The sequence below is a fragment of the Lampetra fluviatilis genome, chromosome 52 (genome assembly GCF_964198595.1).
Source record: "Lampetra fluviatilis chromosome 52, kcLamFluv1.1, whole genome shotgun sequence".
Classification (NCBI taxonomy): Eukaryota; Metazoa; Chordata; class Hyperoartia; order Petromyzontiformes; family Petromyzontidae; genus Lampetra; species Lampetra fluviatilis.
Genome location: NC_136326.1, coordinates 8088938 through 8106837, shown reverse-complemented (window position 1 = coordinate 8106837; position 17900 = coordinate 8088938). Strand labels below are relative to the sequence as shown.

The 17900-nt window shown below is 50.7% G+C and overlaps 1 protein-coding gene across 3 annotated transcripts in view; it reads right to left on the bottom strand.

Moving 5' to 3' along the window:
* The window catches only part of LOC144949129 (1-phosphatidylinositol 4,5-bisphosphate phosphodiesterase beta-4-like), an 86915-nt gene that overhangs the window by 21825 nt on the left and 47190 nt on the right, over positions 1-17900 (bottom strand). For all 3 annotated transcript variants that reach the window (XM_078878994.1, XM_078878996.1, XM_078878995.1), the window contains exons 26-29: positions 17496-17700; positions 17179-17267; positions 16473-16638; positions 14373-14422 (exon numbers count right to left, since the gene is read on the bottom strand). In XM_078878994.1, the coding sequence (XP_078735120.1) occupies positions 14373-14422; positions 16473-16638; positions 17179-17267; positions 17496-17700 (510 nt within the window). The remainder of the gene's footprint in view (positions 1-14372; positions 14423-16472; positions 16639-17178; positions 17268-17495; positions 17701-17900) is intronic.

The window sequence follows — 17900 nt, the reverse complement described above, 5'->3', positions numbered from 1 at the left end:
CATCGTCACTGTCTTCACGTCGTCACCGTCTTCACGTCGTCACTGTCTTCACGTCGTCACCGTCTTCACGTCGTTACCGTTTTCACGTCGTCACTGTCTTCACGTAGTTACTGTCTTCACGTCGTCACCGTCTTCACGTCGTCACTGTCTTCACGTCGTCACCGTCTTCACGTCGTCACCGTCTTCACGTCGTCACCGTCTTCACGTCGTCACTGTCTTCACGTCATCACCGTCTTCACGTCGTCACTGTCTTCACGTCGTCACCGTCTTCACGTCGTCACCGTCTTCACGTCGTCACTGTCTTCACGTCGTCACCGTCTTCACGTCGTCACCGTCTTCACGTCGTCACTGTCTTCACGTCGTCACTGTTTTCACGTCGTCACTGTTTTCACGTCGTCACTGTCTTCACGTCGTTACTGTCTTCACGTCGTCACTGTTTTCACGTCGTCACCGTTTTCACGTCGTCACCGTCTTCACGTCGTCACCGTCTTCACGTCGTCACCGTCTTCACGTCGTCACCGTCTTCACGTCGTCACCGTCTTCACGTCGTCACTGTTTTCACGTCGTCACTGTTTTCACGTCGTCACTGTCTTCATGTCGTTACTGTCTTCACGTCGTCACTGTTTTCACGTCGTCACTGTCTTCACGTCGTCACTGTCTTCATGTCGTCACTGTCTTCACGTCGTCACTGTCTTCACGTCGTCATTGTCTTCACGTCGTCACTGTCTTCACGTCGTCACTGTTTTCACGTCGTCACTGTTTTCACGTCGTCACTGTCTTCATGTCGTTACTGTCTTCACGTCGTCACTGTTTTCACGTCGTCACTGTTTTCACGTCGTCACTGTCTTCACGTCGTCACTGTCTTCATGTCGTCACTGTCTTCACGTCGTCATTGTCTTCACGTCGTCACCGTCTTCACGTCGTCACTGTCTTCACGTCGTCACCGTCTTCACGTCGTCACTGTCTTCACGTCGTCACTGTCTTCACGTCGCCACTGTTTTCACGTCGTCACTGTTTTCACGTCGTCACTGTCTTCATGTCGTTACTGTCTTCACGTCGTCACTGTTTTCACGTCGTCACTGTTTTCACGTCGTCACTGTCTTCACGTCGTCACTGTCTTCATGTCGTCACTGTCTTCACGTCGTCACTGTCTTCACGTCGTCACTGTCTTCACGTCGTCACTGTCTTCACGTCGTCACTATCTTCACGTCGTCACTGTTTTCACGTCGTCACTGTCTTCACGTCGTCACTGTCTTCACGTCGTTACTGTCTTCACGTCGTCACTGTTTTCACGTCGTCACTGTCTTCACGTCGTCACTGTTTTCACGTCGTCACTGTCTTCACGTCGTCACTGTTTTCACGTCGTCACTGTCTTCATGTCGTCACTGTCTTCATGTCGTCACTGTCTTCACGTCGTCACTGTCTTCACGTCGTCACTGTCTTTACGTCATCGCTGTTTTCACGTCGTCACTGTCTTCACGTCGTTACTGTCTTCACGTCGTCACTGTTTTCACGTCATTACTGTCTTCACATCGTCACCGTCTTCACGTCGTCACCGTCTTCACGTTGTCACTGTCTTCACGTCGTTACTGTCTTCACGTTGTTACTGTCTTCACGTCGTCACTGTCTTCACGTCGTTACTGTCTTCACGTCGTCACTGTCTTCACGTCGTCACTGTCTTCACGTCGTTACTGTCTTCACGTCGTCACCGTCTTCACGTCGTCACCGTTTTCACGTCGTCACTGTCGTCACGTAGTTACTGTCTTCACGTAGTTACTGTCTTCACGTCGTCACCGTCTTCACGTCGTCACTGTCTTCACGTCGTCACTGTCTTCACGTCGTCACTGTCTTCACGTCGTCACCGTCTTCACGTCGTCACCGTCTTCACGTCGTCACTGTCTTCACGTCGTCACCGTCTTCACGTCGTCACTGTCTTCACATCGTCACTGTCTTCACGTCGTCACCGTCTTCACGTCGTCACTGTTTTCACGTCGTCACCGTCTTCATGTCGTTACTGTCTTCACGTCGTCACTGTTTTCACGTCGTCACTGTTTTCACGTCGTCACTGTCTTCACGTCGTCACTGTCTTCATGTCGTCACTGTCTTCACGTCGTCATTGTCTTCACGTCGTCACCGTCTTCACGTCGTCACTGTCTTCACGTCGTCACCGTCTTCACGTCGTCACTGTCTTCACGTCGTCACTGTCTTCACGTCGTCACTGTTTTCACGTCGTCACTGTTTTCACGTCGTCACTGTCTTCATGTCGTTACTGTTTTCACGTCGTCACTGTTTTCACGTCGTCACTGTCTTCACGTCGTCACTGTCTTCATGTCGTCACTGTCTTCACGTCGTCACTGTCTTCACGTCGTCACTGTCTTCATGTCGTCACTGTCTTCACGTCGTCACTGTCTTCACGTCGTCACTGTCTTCACGTCGTCACTGTCTTCACGTCGTCACTGTCTTCACGTCGTCACTATCTTCACGTCGTCACTGTTTTCACGTCGTCACTGTCTTCACGTCGTCACTGTCTTCATGTCGTTACTGTCTTCACGTCGTCACTGTTTTCACGTCGTCACTGTCTTCACGTCGTCACTGTTTTCACGTCGTCACTGTCTTCACGTCGTCACTGTTTTCACGTCGTCACTGTCTTCACGTCGTCACTGTCTTCATGTCGTCACTGTCTTCACGTCGTCACTGTCTTCACATCGTCACTGTCTTCATGTCGTTACTGTCTTTACGTCATCGCTGTTTTCACATCGTCACTGTCTTCACGTCGTTACTGTCTTCACGTCGTCACTGTTTTCACGTCATTACTGTCTTCACATCGTCACCGTCTTCACGTCGTCACCGTCTTCACGTCGTCACTGTCTTCACGTCGTTACTGTCTTCACGTTGTTACTGTCTTCACGTCGTCACTGTCTTCACGTCGTTACTGTCTTCACGTCGTCACTGTTTTCACGTCGTCACTGTCTTCACGTCGTCACTGTCTTCATGTCGTCACTGTCTTCACGTCGTCACTATCTTCACGTCGTCACTGTTTTCACGTCGTCACTGTCTTCACGTCGTCACTGTCTTCATGTCGTTACTGTCTTCACGTCGTCACTGTTTTCACGTCGTCACTGTCTTCACGTCGTCACTGTTTTCACGTCGTCACTGTCTTCACGTCGTCACTGTTTTCACGTCGTCACTGTCTTCACGTCGTCACTGTCTTCATGTCGTCACTGTCTTCACGTCATCACTGTCTTCACGTCGTCACTGTCTTCATGTCGTTACTGTCTTTACGTCATCGCTGTTTTCACGTCGTCACTGTCTTCACGTCGTTACTGTCTTCACGTCGTCACTGTTTTCACGTCATTACTGTCTTCACATCGTCACCGTCTTCACGTCGTCACCGTCTTCACGTCGGGACTGTCTTCACGTCGTTACTGTCTTCACGTTGTTACTGTCTTCACGTCGTCACTGTCTTCACGTCGTTACTGTCTTCACGTCGTCACTGTCTTCACGTCGTCACTGTCTTCACGTCGTTACTGTCTTCACGTCGTCACCGTCTTCACGTCGTTACTGTCTTTACGTCGTCACTGTCTTCACGTCGTCACTGTCTTCACGTCGTCACTGTCTTCATGTCGTTACTGTCTTCACGTCGTCACTGTTTTCACGTCGTCACTGTCTTCACGTCGTCACTGTTTTCACGTCGTCACTGTCTTCACGTCGTCACTGTTTTCACGTCGTCACTGTCTTCACGTCGTCACTGTCTTCATGTCGTCACTGTCTTCACGTCGTCACTGTCTTCACGTCGTCACTGTCTTCATGTCGTTACTGTCTTTACGTCATCGCTGTTTTCACGTCGTCACTGTCTTCACGTCGTTACTGTCTTCACGTCGTCACTGTTTTCACGTCATTACTGTCTTCACATCGTCACCGTCTTCACGTCGTCACCGTCTTCACGTCGTCACTGTCTTCACGTCGTTACTGTCTTCACGTTGTTACTGTCTTCACGACGTCACTGTCTTCACGTCGTTACTGTCTTCACGTCGTCGCTGTCTTCACGTCGTCACTGTCTTCACGTCGTTACTGTCTTCACGTCGTCACCGTCTTCACGTCGTTACTGTCTTTACGTCGTCACTGTCTTCACGTCGTCACTGTCTTCACGTCGTCACTGTCTTCACGTCGTCACTGTCTTCACGTCGTCACCGTCTTCACGTTGTTACTGTCTTCACGTCGTCACTGTCTTCACATCGTCACCATCTTCACGTCGTTACTGTCTTCACGTCGTTACTGTCTTCACGTCGTTACTGTCTTCACGTCGTCACTGTCTTCACGTCGTTACTGTTTTCACGTCATTACTGTCTTCACGTCGTCACTGTCTTCACATCGTTACTGTTTTCACGTCGTCACTGTCTTCACGTCGTCATTGTCTTCACGTCGTCACTGTCTTCACGTCGTTACTGTTTTCACGTCGTCACTGTCTTCACGTCGTCACTGTCTTCACGTCGTTACTGTTTTCACGTCGTCACTGTCTTCACGTCGTCACTGTCTTCACGTCGTTACTATTTTCACGTCGTTACTGTCTTCACGTCGTCACTGTCTTCACGTCGTTACTGTTTTCACGTCGTCACTGTCTTCACGTCGTTACTGTCTTCACGTCGTCACTGTCTTCACGTCGTCATTGTCTTCACGTCGTCACTGTCTTCACGTCGTCACTGTCTTCACGTCGTTACTGTCTTCACGTCGTTACTGTCTTCACGTCGTCATTGTCTTCACGTCGTTACTGTCTTCACGTCGTTACTGTCTTCGCGTCGTCACCGTCTTTGCGTCGTCATTGTCTTCACGTCGTCACTGTCTTCACGTCGTTACTGTCTTCACGTCGTTACTGTCTTCACGTCGTTACTGTCTTCACGTCGTCACTGTCTTCACGTCGTTACTGTCTTCACGTCGTTACTGTCTTCACGTCGTTACTGTCTTCACGTCGTCACTGTCTTCACGTCGTCACCGTCTTCACGTCATTACTGTCTTCACGTCGCCACCGTCTTCACGTCGTTACTGTCTTCACGTCGTTACTGTCTTCACGTCGTCACCGTCTTTGCGTCGTCATTGTCTTCACATCGTCATTGTTTTCACGTCGTCACTGTCTTCACGTCGTTACTGTCTTCACGTCGTTACTGTCTTCACGTCGTCATTGTCTTCACGTCGTTACTGTCTTCACGTCGTCATTGTCTTCACGTCGTCACCGTCTTCACGTCGTCACTGTCTTCACGTCGTCACCGTCTTCACGTCGTCACTGTCTTCACGTCGTCACTGTCTTCACGTCGCCACTGTTTTCACGTCGTCACTGTTTTCACGTCGTCACTGTCTTCATGTCGTTACTGTCTTCACGTCGTCACTGTTTTCACGTCGTCACTGTTTTCACGTCGTCACTGTCTTCACGTCGTCACTGTCTTCATGTCGTCACTGTCTTCACGTCGTCACTGTCTTCACGTCGTCACTGTCTTCACGTCGTCACTGTCTTCACGTCGTCACTATCTTCACGTCGTCACTGTTTTCACGTCGTCACTGTCTTCACGTCGTCACTGTCTTCATGTCGTTACTGTCTTCACGTCGTCACTGTTTTCACGTCGTCACTGTCTTCACGTCGTCACTGTTTTCACGTCGTCACTGTCTTCACGTCGTCACTGTTTTCACGTCGTCACTGTCTTCACGTCGTCACTGTCTTCATGTCGTCACTGTCTTCACGTCGTCACTGTCTTCACGTCGTCACTGTCTTCATGTCGTTACTGTCTTTACGTCATCGCTGTTTTCACGTCGTCACTGTCTTTACGTCGTTACTGTCTTCACGTCGTCACTGTTTTCACGTCATTACTGTCTTCACATCGTCACCGTCTTCACGTCGTCACCGTCTTCACGTTGTCACTGTCTTCACGTCGTTACTGTCTTCACGTTGTTACTGTCTTCACGTCGTCACTGTCTTCACGTCGTTACTGTCTTCACGTCGTCACTGTCTTCACGTCGTCACTGTCTTCACGTCGTTACTGTCTTCACGTCGTCACCGTCTTCACGTCGTCACCGTTTTCACGTCGTCACTGTCGTCACGTAGTTACTGTCTTCACGTAGTTACTGTCTTCACGTCGTCACCGTCTTCACGTCGTCACTGTCTTCACGTCGTCACTGTCTTCACGTCGTCACTGTCTTCACGTCGTCACCGTCTTCACGTCGTCACCGTCTTCACGTCGTCACTGTCTTCACGTCGTCACCGTCTTCACGTCGTCACTGTCTTCACATCGTCACTGTCTTCACGTCGTCACCGTCTTCACGTCGTCACTGTTTTCACGTCGTCACCGTCTTCATGTCGTTACTGTCTTCACGTCGTCACTGTTTTCACGTCGTCACTGTTTTCACGTCGTCACTGTCTTCACGTCGTCACTGTCTTCATGTCGTCACTGTCTTCACGTCGTCATTGTCTTCACGTCGTCACCGTCTTCACGTCGTCACTGTCTTCACGTCGTCACCGTCTTCACGTCGTCACTGTCTTCACGTCGTCACTGTCTTCACGTCGTCACTGTTTTCACGTCGTCACTGTTTTCACGTCGTCACTGTCTTCATGTCGTTACTGTTTTCACGTCGTCACTGTTTTCACGTCGTCACTGTCTTCAAGTCGTCACTGTCTTCATGTCGTCACTGTCTTCACGTCGTCACTGTCTTCACGTCGTCACTGTCTTCATGTCGTCACTGTCTTCACGTCGTCACTGTCTTCACGTCGTCACTGTCTTCACGTCGTCACTGTCTTCACGTCGTCACTGTCTTCACGTCGTCACTATCTTCACGTCGTCACTGTTTTCACGTCGTCACTGTCTTCACGTCGTCACTGTCTTCATGTCGTTACTGTCTTCACGTCGTCACTGTTTTCACGTCGTCACTGTCTTCACGTCGTCACTGTTTTCACGTCGTCACTGTCTTCACGTCGTCACTGTTTTCACGTCGTCACTGTCTTCACGTCGTCACCGTCTTTGCGTCGTCATTGTCTTCACGTCGTCATTGTCTTCACGTCGTCACTGTCTTCACGTCGTTACTGTCTTCACGTCGTTACTGTCTTCACGTCGTCATTGTCTTCACGTCGTTACTGTCTTCACGTCGTCATTGTCTTCACGTCGTCACCGTCTTCACGTCGTCACTGTCTTCACGTCGTCACCGTCTTCACGTCGTCACTGTCTTCACGTCGTCACTGTCTTCACGTCGCCACTGTTTTCACGTCGTCACTGTTTTCACGTCGTCACTGTCTTCATGTCGTTACTGTTTTCACGTCGTCACTGTTTTCACGTCGTCACTGTCTTCACGTCGTCACTGTCTTCATGTCGTCACTGTCTTCACGTCGTCACTGTCTTCACGTCGTCACTGTCTTCACGTCGTCACTGTTTTCACGTCATTACTGTCTTCACATCGTCACCGTCTTCACGTCGTCACCGTCTTCACGTCGGGACTGTCTTCACGTCGTTACTGTCTTCACGTTGTTACTGTCTTCACGTCGTCACTGTCTTCACGTCGTTACTGTCTTCACGTCGTCACTGTCTTCACGTCGTCACTGTCTTCACGTCGTTACTGTCTTCACGTCGTCACCGTCTTCACGTCGTTACTGTCTTTACGTCGTCACTGTCTTCACGTCGTCACTGTCTTCACGTCGTCACTGTCTTCATGTCGTTACTGTCTTCACGTCGTCACTGTTTTCACGTCGTCACTGTCTTCACGTCGTCACTGTTTTCACGTCGTCACTGTCTTCACGTCGTCACTGTTTTCACGTCGTCACTGTCTTCACGTCGTCACTGTCTTCATGTCGTCACTGTCTTCACGTCGTCACTGTCTTCACGTCGTCACTGTCTTCATGTCGTTACTGTCTTTACGTCATCGCTGTTTTCACGTCGTCACTGTCTTCACGTCGTTACTGTCTTCACGTCGTCACTGTTTTCACGTCATTACTGTCTTCACATCGTCACCGTCTTCACGTCGTCACCGTCTTCACGTCGTCACTGTCTTCACGTCGTTACTGTCTTCACGTTGTTACTGTCTTCACGACGTCACTGTCTTCACGTCGTTACTGTCTTCACGTCGTCGCTGTCTTCACGTCGTCACTGTCTTCACGTCGTTACTGTCTTCACGTCGTCACCGTCTTCACGTCGTTACTGTCTTTACGTCGTCACTGTCTTCACGTCGTCACTGTCTTCACGTCGTCACTGTCTTCACGTCGTCACTGTCTTCACGTCGTCACCGTCTTCACGTTGTTACTGTCTTCACGTCGTCACTGTCTTCACATCGTCACCATCTTCACGTCGTTACTGTCTTCACGTCGTTACTGTCTTCACGTCGTTACTGTCTTCACGTCGTCACTGTCTTCACGTCGTTACTGTTTTCACGTCATTACTGTCTTCACGTCGTCACTGTCTTCACATCGTTACTGTTTTCACGTCGTCACTGTCTTCACGTCGTCATTGTCTTCACGTCGTCACTGTCTTCACGTCGTTACTGTTTTCACGTCGTCACTGTCTTCACGTCGTCACTGTCTTCACGTCGTTACTGTTTTCACGTCGTCACTGTCTTCACGTCGTCACTGTCTTCACGTCGTTACTATTTTCACGTCGTTACTGTCTTCACGTCGTCACTGTCTTCACGTCGTTACTGTTTTCACGTCGTCACTGTCTTCACGTCGTTACTGTCTTCACGTCGTCACTGTCTTCACGTCGTCATTGTCTTCACGTCGTCACTGTCTTCACGTCGTTACTGTCTTCACGTCGTTACTGTCTTCACGTCGTTACTGTCTTCACGTCGTCATTGTCTTCACGTCGTTACTGTCTTCACGTCGTTACTGTCTTCGCGTCGTCACCGTCTTTGCGTCGTCATTGTCTTCACGTCGTCACTGTCTTCACGTCGTTACTGTCTTCACGTCGTTACTGTCTTCACGTCGTTACTGTCTTCACGTCGTCACTGTCTTCACGTCGTTACTGTCTTCACGTCGTTACTGTCTTCACGTCGTTACTGTCTTCACGTCGTCACTGTCTTCACGTCGTCACCGTCTTCACGTCATTACTGTCTTCACGTCGCCACCGTCTTCACGTCGTTACTGTCTTCACGTCGTTACTGTCTTCACGTCGTCACCGTCTTTGCGTCGTCATTGTCTTCACATCGTCATTGTCTTCACGTCGTCACTGTCTTCACGTCGTTACTGTCTTCACGTCGTTACTGTCTTCACGTCGTCATTGTCTTCACGTCGTTACTGTCTTCACGTCGTCATTGTCTTCACGTCGTCACCGTCTTCACGTCGTCACTGTCTTCACGTCGTCACCGTCTTCACGTCGTCACTGTCTTCACGTCGTCACTGTCTTCACGTCGCCACTGTTTTCACGTCGTCACTGTTTTCACGTCGTCACTGTCTTCATGTCGTTACTGTCTTCACGTCGTCACTGTTTTCACGTCGTCACTGTTTTCACGTCGTCACTGTCTTCACGTCGTCACTGTCTTCATGTCGTCACTGTCTTCACGTCGTCACTGTCTTCACGTCGTCACTGTCTTCACGTCGTCACTGTCTTCACGTCGTCACTATCTTCACGTCGTCACTGTTTTCACGTCGTCACTGTCTTCACGTCGTCACTGTCTTCATGTCGTTACTGTCTTCACGTCGTCACTGTTTTCACGTCGTCACTGTCTTCACGTCGTCACTGTTTTCACGTCGTCACTGTCTTCACGTCGTCACTGTTTTCACGTCGTCACTGTCTTCACGTCGTCACTGTCTTCATGTCGTCACTGTCTTCACGTCGTCACTGTCTTCACGTCGTCACTGTCTTCATGTCGTTACTGTCTTTACGTCATCGCTGTTTTCACGTCGTCACTGTCTTCACGTCGTTACTGTCTTCACGTCGTCACTGTTTTCACGTCATTACTGTCTTCACATCGTCACCGTCTTCACGTCGTCACCGTCTTCACGTTGTCACTGTCTTCACGTCGTTACTGTCTTCACGTTGTTACTGTCTTCACGTCGTCACTGTCTTCACGTCGTTACTGTCTTCACGTCGTCACTGTCTTCACGTCGTCACTGTCTTCACGTCGTTACTGTCTTCACGTCGTCACCGTCTTCACGTCGTCACCGTTTTCACGTCGTCACTGTCGTCACGTAGTTACTGTCTTCACGTAGTTACTGTCTTCACGTCGTCACCGTCTTCACGTCGTCACTGTCTTCACGTCGTCACTGTCTTCACGTCGTCACTGTCTTCACGTCGTCACCGTCTTCACGTCGTCACCGTCTTCACGTCGTCACTGTCTTCACGTCGTCACCGTCTTCACGTCGTCACTGTCTTCACATCGTCACTGTCTTCACGTCGTCACCGTCTTCACGTCGTCACTGTTTTCACGTCGTCACCGTCTTCATGTCGTTACTGTCTTCACGTCGTCACTGTTTTCACGTCGTCACTGTTTTCACGTCGTCACTGTCTTCACGTCGTCACTGTCTTCATGTCGTCACTGTCTTCACGTCGTCATTGTCTTCACGTCGTCACCGTCTTCACGTCGTCACTGTCTTCACGTCGTCACCGTCTTCACGTCGTCACTGTCTTCACGTCGTCACTGTCTTCACGTCGTCACTGTTTTCACGTCGTCACTGTTTTCACGTCGTCACTGTCTTCATGTCGTTACTGTTTTCACGTCGTCACTGTTTTCACGTCGTCACTGTCTTCACGTCGTCACTGTCTTCATGTCGTCACTGTCTTCACGTCGTCACTGTCTTCACGTCGTCACTGTCTTCATGTCGTCACTGTCTTCACGTCGTCACTGTCTTCACGTCGTCACTGTCTTCACGTCGTCACTGTCTTCACGTCGTCACTGTCTTCACGTCGTCACTATCTTCACGTCGTCACTGTTTTCACGTCGTCACTGTCTTCACGTCGTCACTGTCTTCATGTCGTTACTGTCTTCACGTCGTCACTGTTTTCACGTCGTCACTGTCTTCACGTCGTCACTGTTTTCACGTCGTCACTGTCTTCACGTCGTCACTGTTTTCACGTCGTCACTGTCTTCACGTCGTCACTGTCTTCATGTCGTCACTGTCTTCACGTCGTCACTGTCTTCACATCGTCACTGTCTTCATGTCGTTACTGTCTTTACGTCATCGCTGTTTTCACATCGTCACTGTCTTCACGTCGTTACTGTCTTCACGTCGTCACTGTTTTCACGTCATTACTGTCTTCACATCGTCACCGTCTTCACGTCGTCACCGTCTTCACGTCGTCACTGTCTTCACGTCGTTACTGTCTTCACGTTGTTACTGTCTTCACGTCGTCACTGTCTTCACGTCGTTACTGTCTTCACGTCGTCACTGTTTTCACGTCGTCACTGTCTTCACGTCGTCACTGTCTTCATGTCGTCACTGTCTTCACGTCGTCACTATCTTCACGTCGTCACTGTTTTCACGTCGTCACTGTCTTCACGTCGTCACTGTCTTCATGTCGTTACTGTCTTCACGTCGTCACTGTTTTCACGTCGTCACTGTCTTCACGTCGTCACTGTTTTCACGTCGTCACTGTCTTCACGTCGTCACTGTTTTCACGTCGTCACTGTCTTCACGTCGTCACTGTCTTCATGTCGTCACTGTCTTCACGTCATCACTGTCTTCACGTCGTCACTGTCTTCATGTCGTTACTGTCTTTACGTCATCGCTGTTTTCACGTCGTCACTGTCTTCACGTCGTTACTGTCTTCACGTCGTCACTGTTTTCACGTCATTACTGTCTTCACATCGTCACCGTCTTCACGTCGTCACCGTCTTCACGTCGGGACTGTCTTCACGTCGTTACTGTCTTCACGTTGTTACTGTCTTCACGTCGTCACTGTCTTCACGTCGTTACTGTCTTCACGTCGTCACTGTCTTCACGTCGTCACTGTCTTCACGTCGTTACTGTCTTCACGTCGTCACCGTCTTCACGTCGTTACTGTCTTTACGTCGTCACTGTCTTCACGTCGTCACTGTCTTCACGTCGTCACTGTCTTCATGTCGTTACTGTCTTCACGTCGTCACTGTTTTCACGTCGTCACTGTCTTCACGTCGTCACTGTTTTCACGTCGTCACTGTCTTCACGTCGTCACTGTTTTCACGTCGTCACTGTCTTCACGTCGTCACTGTCTTCATGTCGTCACTGTCTTCACGTCGTCACTGTCTTCACGTCGTCACTGTCTTCATGTCGTTACTGTCTTTACGTCATCGCTGTTTTCACGTCGTCACTGTCTTCACGTCGTTACTGTCTTCACGTCGTCACTGTTTTCACGTCATTACTGTCTTCACATCGTCACCGTCTTCACGTCGTCACCGTCTTCACGTCGTCACTGTCTTCACGTCGTTACTGTCTTCACGTTGTTACTGTCTTCACGACGTCACTGTCTTCACGTCGTTACTGTCTTCACGTCGTCGCTGTCTTCACGTCGTCACTGTCTTCACGTCGTTACTGTCTTCACGTCGTCACCGTCTTCACGTCGTTACTGTCTTTACGTCGTCACTGTCTTCACGTCGTCACTGTCTTCACGTCGTCACTGTCTTCACGTCGTCACTGTCTTCACGTCGTCACCGTCTTCACGTTGTTACTGTCTTCACGTCGTCACTGTCTTCACATCGTCACCATCTTCACGTCGTTACTGTCTTCACGTCGTTACTGTCTTCACGTCGTTACTGTCTTCACGTCGTCACTGTCTTCACGTCGTTACTGTTTTCACGTCATTACTGTCTTCACGTCGTCACTGTCTTCACATCGTTACTGTTTTCACGTCGTCACTGTCTTCACGTCGTCATTGTCTTCACGTCGTCACTGTCTTCACGTCGTTACTGTTTTCACGTCGTCACTGTCTTCACGTCGTCACTGTCTTCACGTCGTTACTGTTTTCACGTCGTCACTGTCTTCACGTCGTCACTGTCTTCACGTCGTTACTATTTTCACGTCGTTACTGTCTTCACGTCGTCACTGTCTTCACGTCGTTACTGTTTTCACGTCGTCACTGTCTTCACGTCGTTACTGTCTTCACGTCGTCACTGTCTTCACGTCGTCATTGTCTTCACGTCGTCACTGTCTTCACGTCGTTACTGTCTTCACGTCGTTACTGTCTTCACGTCGTTACTGTCTTCACGTCGTCATTGTCTTCACGTCGTTACTGTCTTCACGTCGTTACTGTCTTCGCGTCGTCACCGTCTTTGCGTCGTCATTGTCTTCACGTCGTCACTGTCTTCACGTCGTTACTGTCTTCACGTCGTTACTGTCTTCACGTCGTTACTGTCTTCACGTCGTCACTGTCTTCACGTCGTTACTGTCTTCACGTCGTTACTGTCTTCACGTCGTTACTGTCTTCACGTCGTCACTGTCTTCACGTCGTCACCGTCTTCACGTCATTACTGTCTTCACGTCGCCACCGTCTTCACGTCGTTACTGTCTTCACGTCGTTACTGTCTTCACGTCGTCACCGTCTTTGCGTCGTCATTGTCTTCACATCGTCATTGTCTTCACGTCGTCACTGTCTTCACGTCGTTACTGTCTTCACGTCGTTACTGTCTTCACGTCGTCATTGTCTTCACGTCGTTACTGTCTTCACGTCGTCACCGTCTTCACGTCGTTACTGTCTTCACGTCGTTACTGTCTTCACGTCGTCACCGTCTTCACGTCGTCACCGTCTTCACGTCGTTACTGTCTTCATGTCGTTACTGTCTTCACGTCATTACTGTCTTCACGTCGTCACTGTTATCACATCGTCACTGTTTTCACGTCATTACTGTCTTCACGTCGTCACCGTCTTCACGTCATCACTGTCTTCACGTCGTTACTGTCTTCACGTCGTTACTGTCTTCACGTCGTTACTGTCTTCACGTCGTCATTGTCTTCACGTCGTTACTGTCTTCACGTCGTCACCGTCTTCACGTCGTTACTGTCTTCACGTCGTTACTGTCTTCACGTCGTCACCGTCTTCACGTCGTCACCGTCTTCACGTCGTTACTGTCTTCATGTCGTTACTGTCTTCACGTCATTACTGTCTTCACGTCGTCACTGTCTTCACATCGTCACTGTTTTCACGTCATTACTGTCTTCACGTCGTCACCGTCTTCACGTCATCACTGTCTTCACGTCGTTACTGTCTTCACGTCGTTACTGTCTTCACGTCGTTACTGTCTTCACATTATTACTGTCTTCACGTCGCCGCTATCTTGCGATGCCGCGGTCTTAAGTCAAGTTAAAGTTTCAATAAAGAAACCCTCACCAGTCCATATCCGAAGTCACTGCACAGGTATGCCCCAGGAGCTTCGTATTCTCACTATAGACGCAAAGCGATCGGCACCGGCTCTCAGGGGGGGGATCGCCATCATCTCACCTTCATCCTCTTCAAGTCTTCGATGGTGAACTGTGGGATGACCACCGTGTCTGCAGAGGCATACCGATCAGCGGACGCGAAGGGAAGGTCAATGGTCGGTTAACGAGGAATGACAGGGTGATCGCACCATTAATGAGGCGATAACGACACAATCTCACCATTAATGAGGCGATAACGACACGACCTCACCATGGCGGTCACCATGACGGGGGCTATGCCCCCCCCCCCCCGCCCCGCTGATGAACCACATTCTACGTTACAGCCTACGGGCCTTCAGCAGAGGCCTTAAGCACCGTGGGACTAGACTGCATTATATATAATGTACATACATAATGACATACATTATATATGTTGATTAACTGTGAATAACCCAACCAATAATAGATATCTATTGTAATGTATTTGAATACACTAACCCCCCTCTGGTCGTGAATACACTAACCCCCCTCTTTGGCTCACAAGTAACGACATCACATTTATCCCTCGCCGCTATTTAAGACTGAAACAGGAGGATTACTCCGCAACTCTGGCTATCGCCTGATGAAGCTTGTTGTAATTACCTGCGAAAAGTCAAGGTACTCGAATTGTGAATGTTGTTGTGGATTTACTCTCTACAACAATTGCCGAACTGGTAACGTATCGGTGCGTTTTGTTAACATCACAAACCTTAGCTAATTTGCTGCGTCAGGTGGTGGTGGTGGGTTTAACGACACATTTATATTCACACAATCTAACCCCAAACAAACAAAAACCCTCTTAACGGACGGAGAGGGACGACGTCACCATGATTTGTGCAACGCACCCCACGTTGTGGCAAAGCAACGGTTGTCATTCGTATGGATGGAATTGTCCGGGAGAAAGCGTAACAACGATACGGTGATTCAACACTCGCTGTGCCATAGGGGTCAATGCACGAGGGAGGGGAAGAGGACAAGGAGCAGGAGGAGGTGAGGAGTGGGACGCCACGGTGGCTAGGAGATGTTAACTACCTCGCCCGGTATACAGGAGGTCGTGAGTTCGATCCCGATCCTGACGATGCCTGATGTATATTTGGAGTTTGCGTGTCTCTCTCTCTCTGTCTCCCAATGGTCGCGTGGATTTTTCTCCGGGTCCTCCGGTTTTTTTCCCTCCACATTTAGAATCAACATCACGTGTTTCAGAGTATTTGGCTGCTATAAATGTCCACGCAATGATAATTCGCTTCATTGAGCTATAATTTGCGAAAGCCAGGTCGCTTCTGAAAAGAAGAGCTTGACAGCTCTGTGAGCAGTAGTAATAGGTTTTTACCCTTTCAACTGGTACAAAAACTGACACCTTTATACAAGGGATCATGTTTGCAATAACCACAACACAAGCAGTCAAAATGCAAACAAGAAGACACAACTCTGATAATGATATGCACTGTCCTTGAAGTTGATTGGTCCACACCCAAGACAGCTTTTCTTAGAGCCCAGTCATCTGGTCCAACACCAATGGAGACTAGGCTCTAAGAAAAAGCTGTCTCGGGTGTGGACCAATCAACTTCAAGGACAGTGCATATCATTATAATTATCAGAGTTGTTTCTTTTTGTTTGCATTTTGACTGCTTGTGTTGTGGTTATTGCAAACATGATCCCTTGTATAAAGGTGTCAGTTTTTGTACCAGTTGAAAGGGTAAAAACCTATTACTATATTTTGCCACTGGTAAAGGAAGTCTCATAGTGTAAAAGCTCTGTGAGCCTTACACTTAAAGTAAAAATTTGTTCAGTTAATTAATTAAAGAATATATGTGGGATGGTAGGGAGGGAAGAAGGCGGGAGGAGGAGGGAGAGGAGGAGGAGGAGGAGGGGGAGTAGGAGGAGGGGGAGTAGGAGGAGGGGGAGGAGGGGGAGGAGGGGGAGGAGGGGGAGTGGGAGGAGGGGGAGTAGGAGGAGGGGGAAGAGGGGGAGGAGGGGGAAGAGGGGGAGGAGGGGGAGGGGGAGGAGGGGGAGAAGGAGGAGGGGGAGTAGGAGGAGGGGGAGTAGGAGGAAGGAGAGGAGGGGGAGTAGGAGGAGGGGGAGCAGGGGGAGGAGGGAGATGAGGAAGAGGGGGAGGAGGGGGAGGAGGGGGAGGAGGGAGCACCTCTCTTGCGCTCCGTGCCATGGCTGTCCTGCTCGCAGTAGTAGGATGAGGCCGAGTGCTTCAGCTCGGAGCTGCTCTGTGGCGTGACGCTCGCCCGCACCGGCGTGACGCCGCCACGGCTGTCGCTCCTCAGCGTGCCGCCACTCGGTATGTCCAGGATGTCGCTCTGTATGCCCAGGTACAAGACAAAGAGAAAGATCCCCCGTATAGACTCAACAGACTGTTGGGGCAAGTGCTTTTAGCGAGTAGCACCTGTGAAGGCCAGAATGGCACTCGAGGGGGTAGGTAGCAAGCACCACGAAGCCGCCTTTGTCTCCCCAGTGACGATACTTACAAACTGCACCAGGTACTCATTTGAGGCTGAGTCAATCTAGGGGAGGCTCAGGACCGGTTCTGATAATCGTCACTCGTGTTGGCCGTGAGCAGGAAACGAACTCGAGTCTCCGGATTTGTAGCACAGCGCGCTAACCACTACACTACCGCTTCCCACACACACACACACGTGCGCGCACAAACACACACGTGCGCACACACACAAAGACAAATATCCCCCGTATAGCCTTAACACACACGCACACACACATGCATGTGCTCTCAGGGAGGGGTGCCGCATGGTTGATGGCTACGCGATGCGAGCGCGTGGACGTGGCGAAGACGACCGCCCCGGTGAGGACTCCCCGGTGAGGACTCCCCGGTGAGGACTCACCGTCTCGATGCCCATCGCTTTCATCTGGTTTGCCCGCTTCTCAGCCAGCGACAGGTACTTCTTCGGGTCGGACAGCGCATCCACGAAATCTGGAACACGCGCAAAGGCCATTGCCCAACAACGGTACCACGGTGATGCCACCGCCCAACAGCGTTACCACGGCGATGCCACCGCCCAACAGCGTTAACCACGGCAACGCTACCGCCACCCAGGCTGGTCCCGTGGCTCAGCTCACACCCGACCAGCGCGACGTCGCCCCTCCGGCGCGCGCCCCCCGTGTCCGCGCCCCCCATGTCCGCCCCCGCTTGTGCCCTCACCTCCCAGCCCGTCGGGGACGTAGGTCTTGAGGACGATGTCGCAGAAGACGGTGGGCAGGGAGAGGTGCTTGTTGCCCTCATTGCGGAGGGAGATGTGCCGGTAGCCCGTCTGCAGGCCGTCCAGCGGCAGGATCCGCTGCCCGATGAGCTTGTTGTTCTCGTCGTACACGGCGATCCGCAGCACCGCCAGGTCCGGCAGGATCACCTGCGCTCACGCGGACGGATCAAACCCACAGAGATCTCCCGCTGGCTCGGGTGAGCCGCGTCGAGGCACCGGTGGCTCATCTCCCATTTACAGGCCTCAGCCGGGGATAGAAATTTGATGTTCCGGTGGCCGGGGCGAGTCCGTACAGAGGGCATTCATCTAGCTGCTGCGCACGAGCAGATTTCATTGCTCCAACTCCG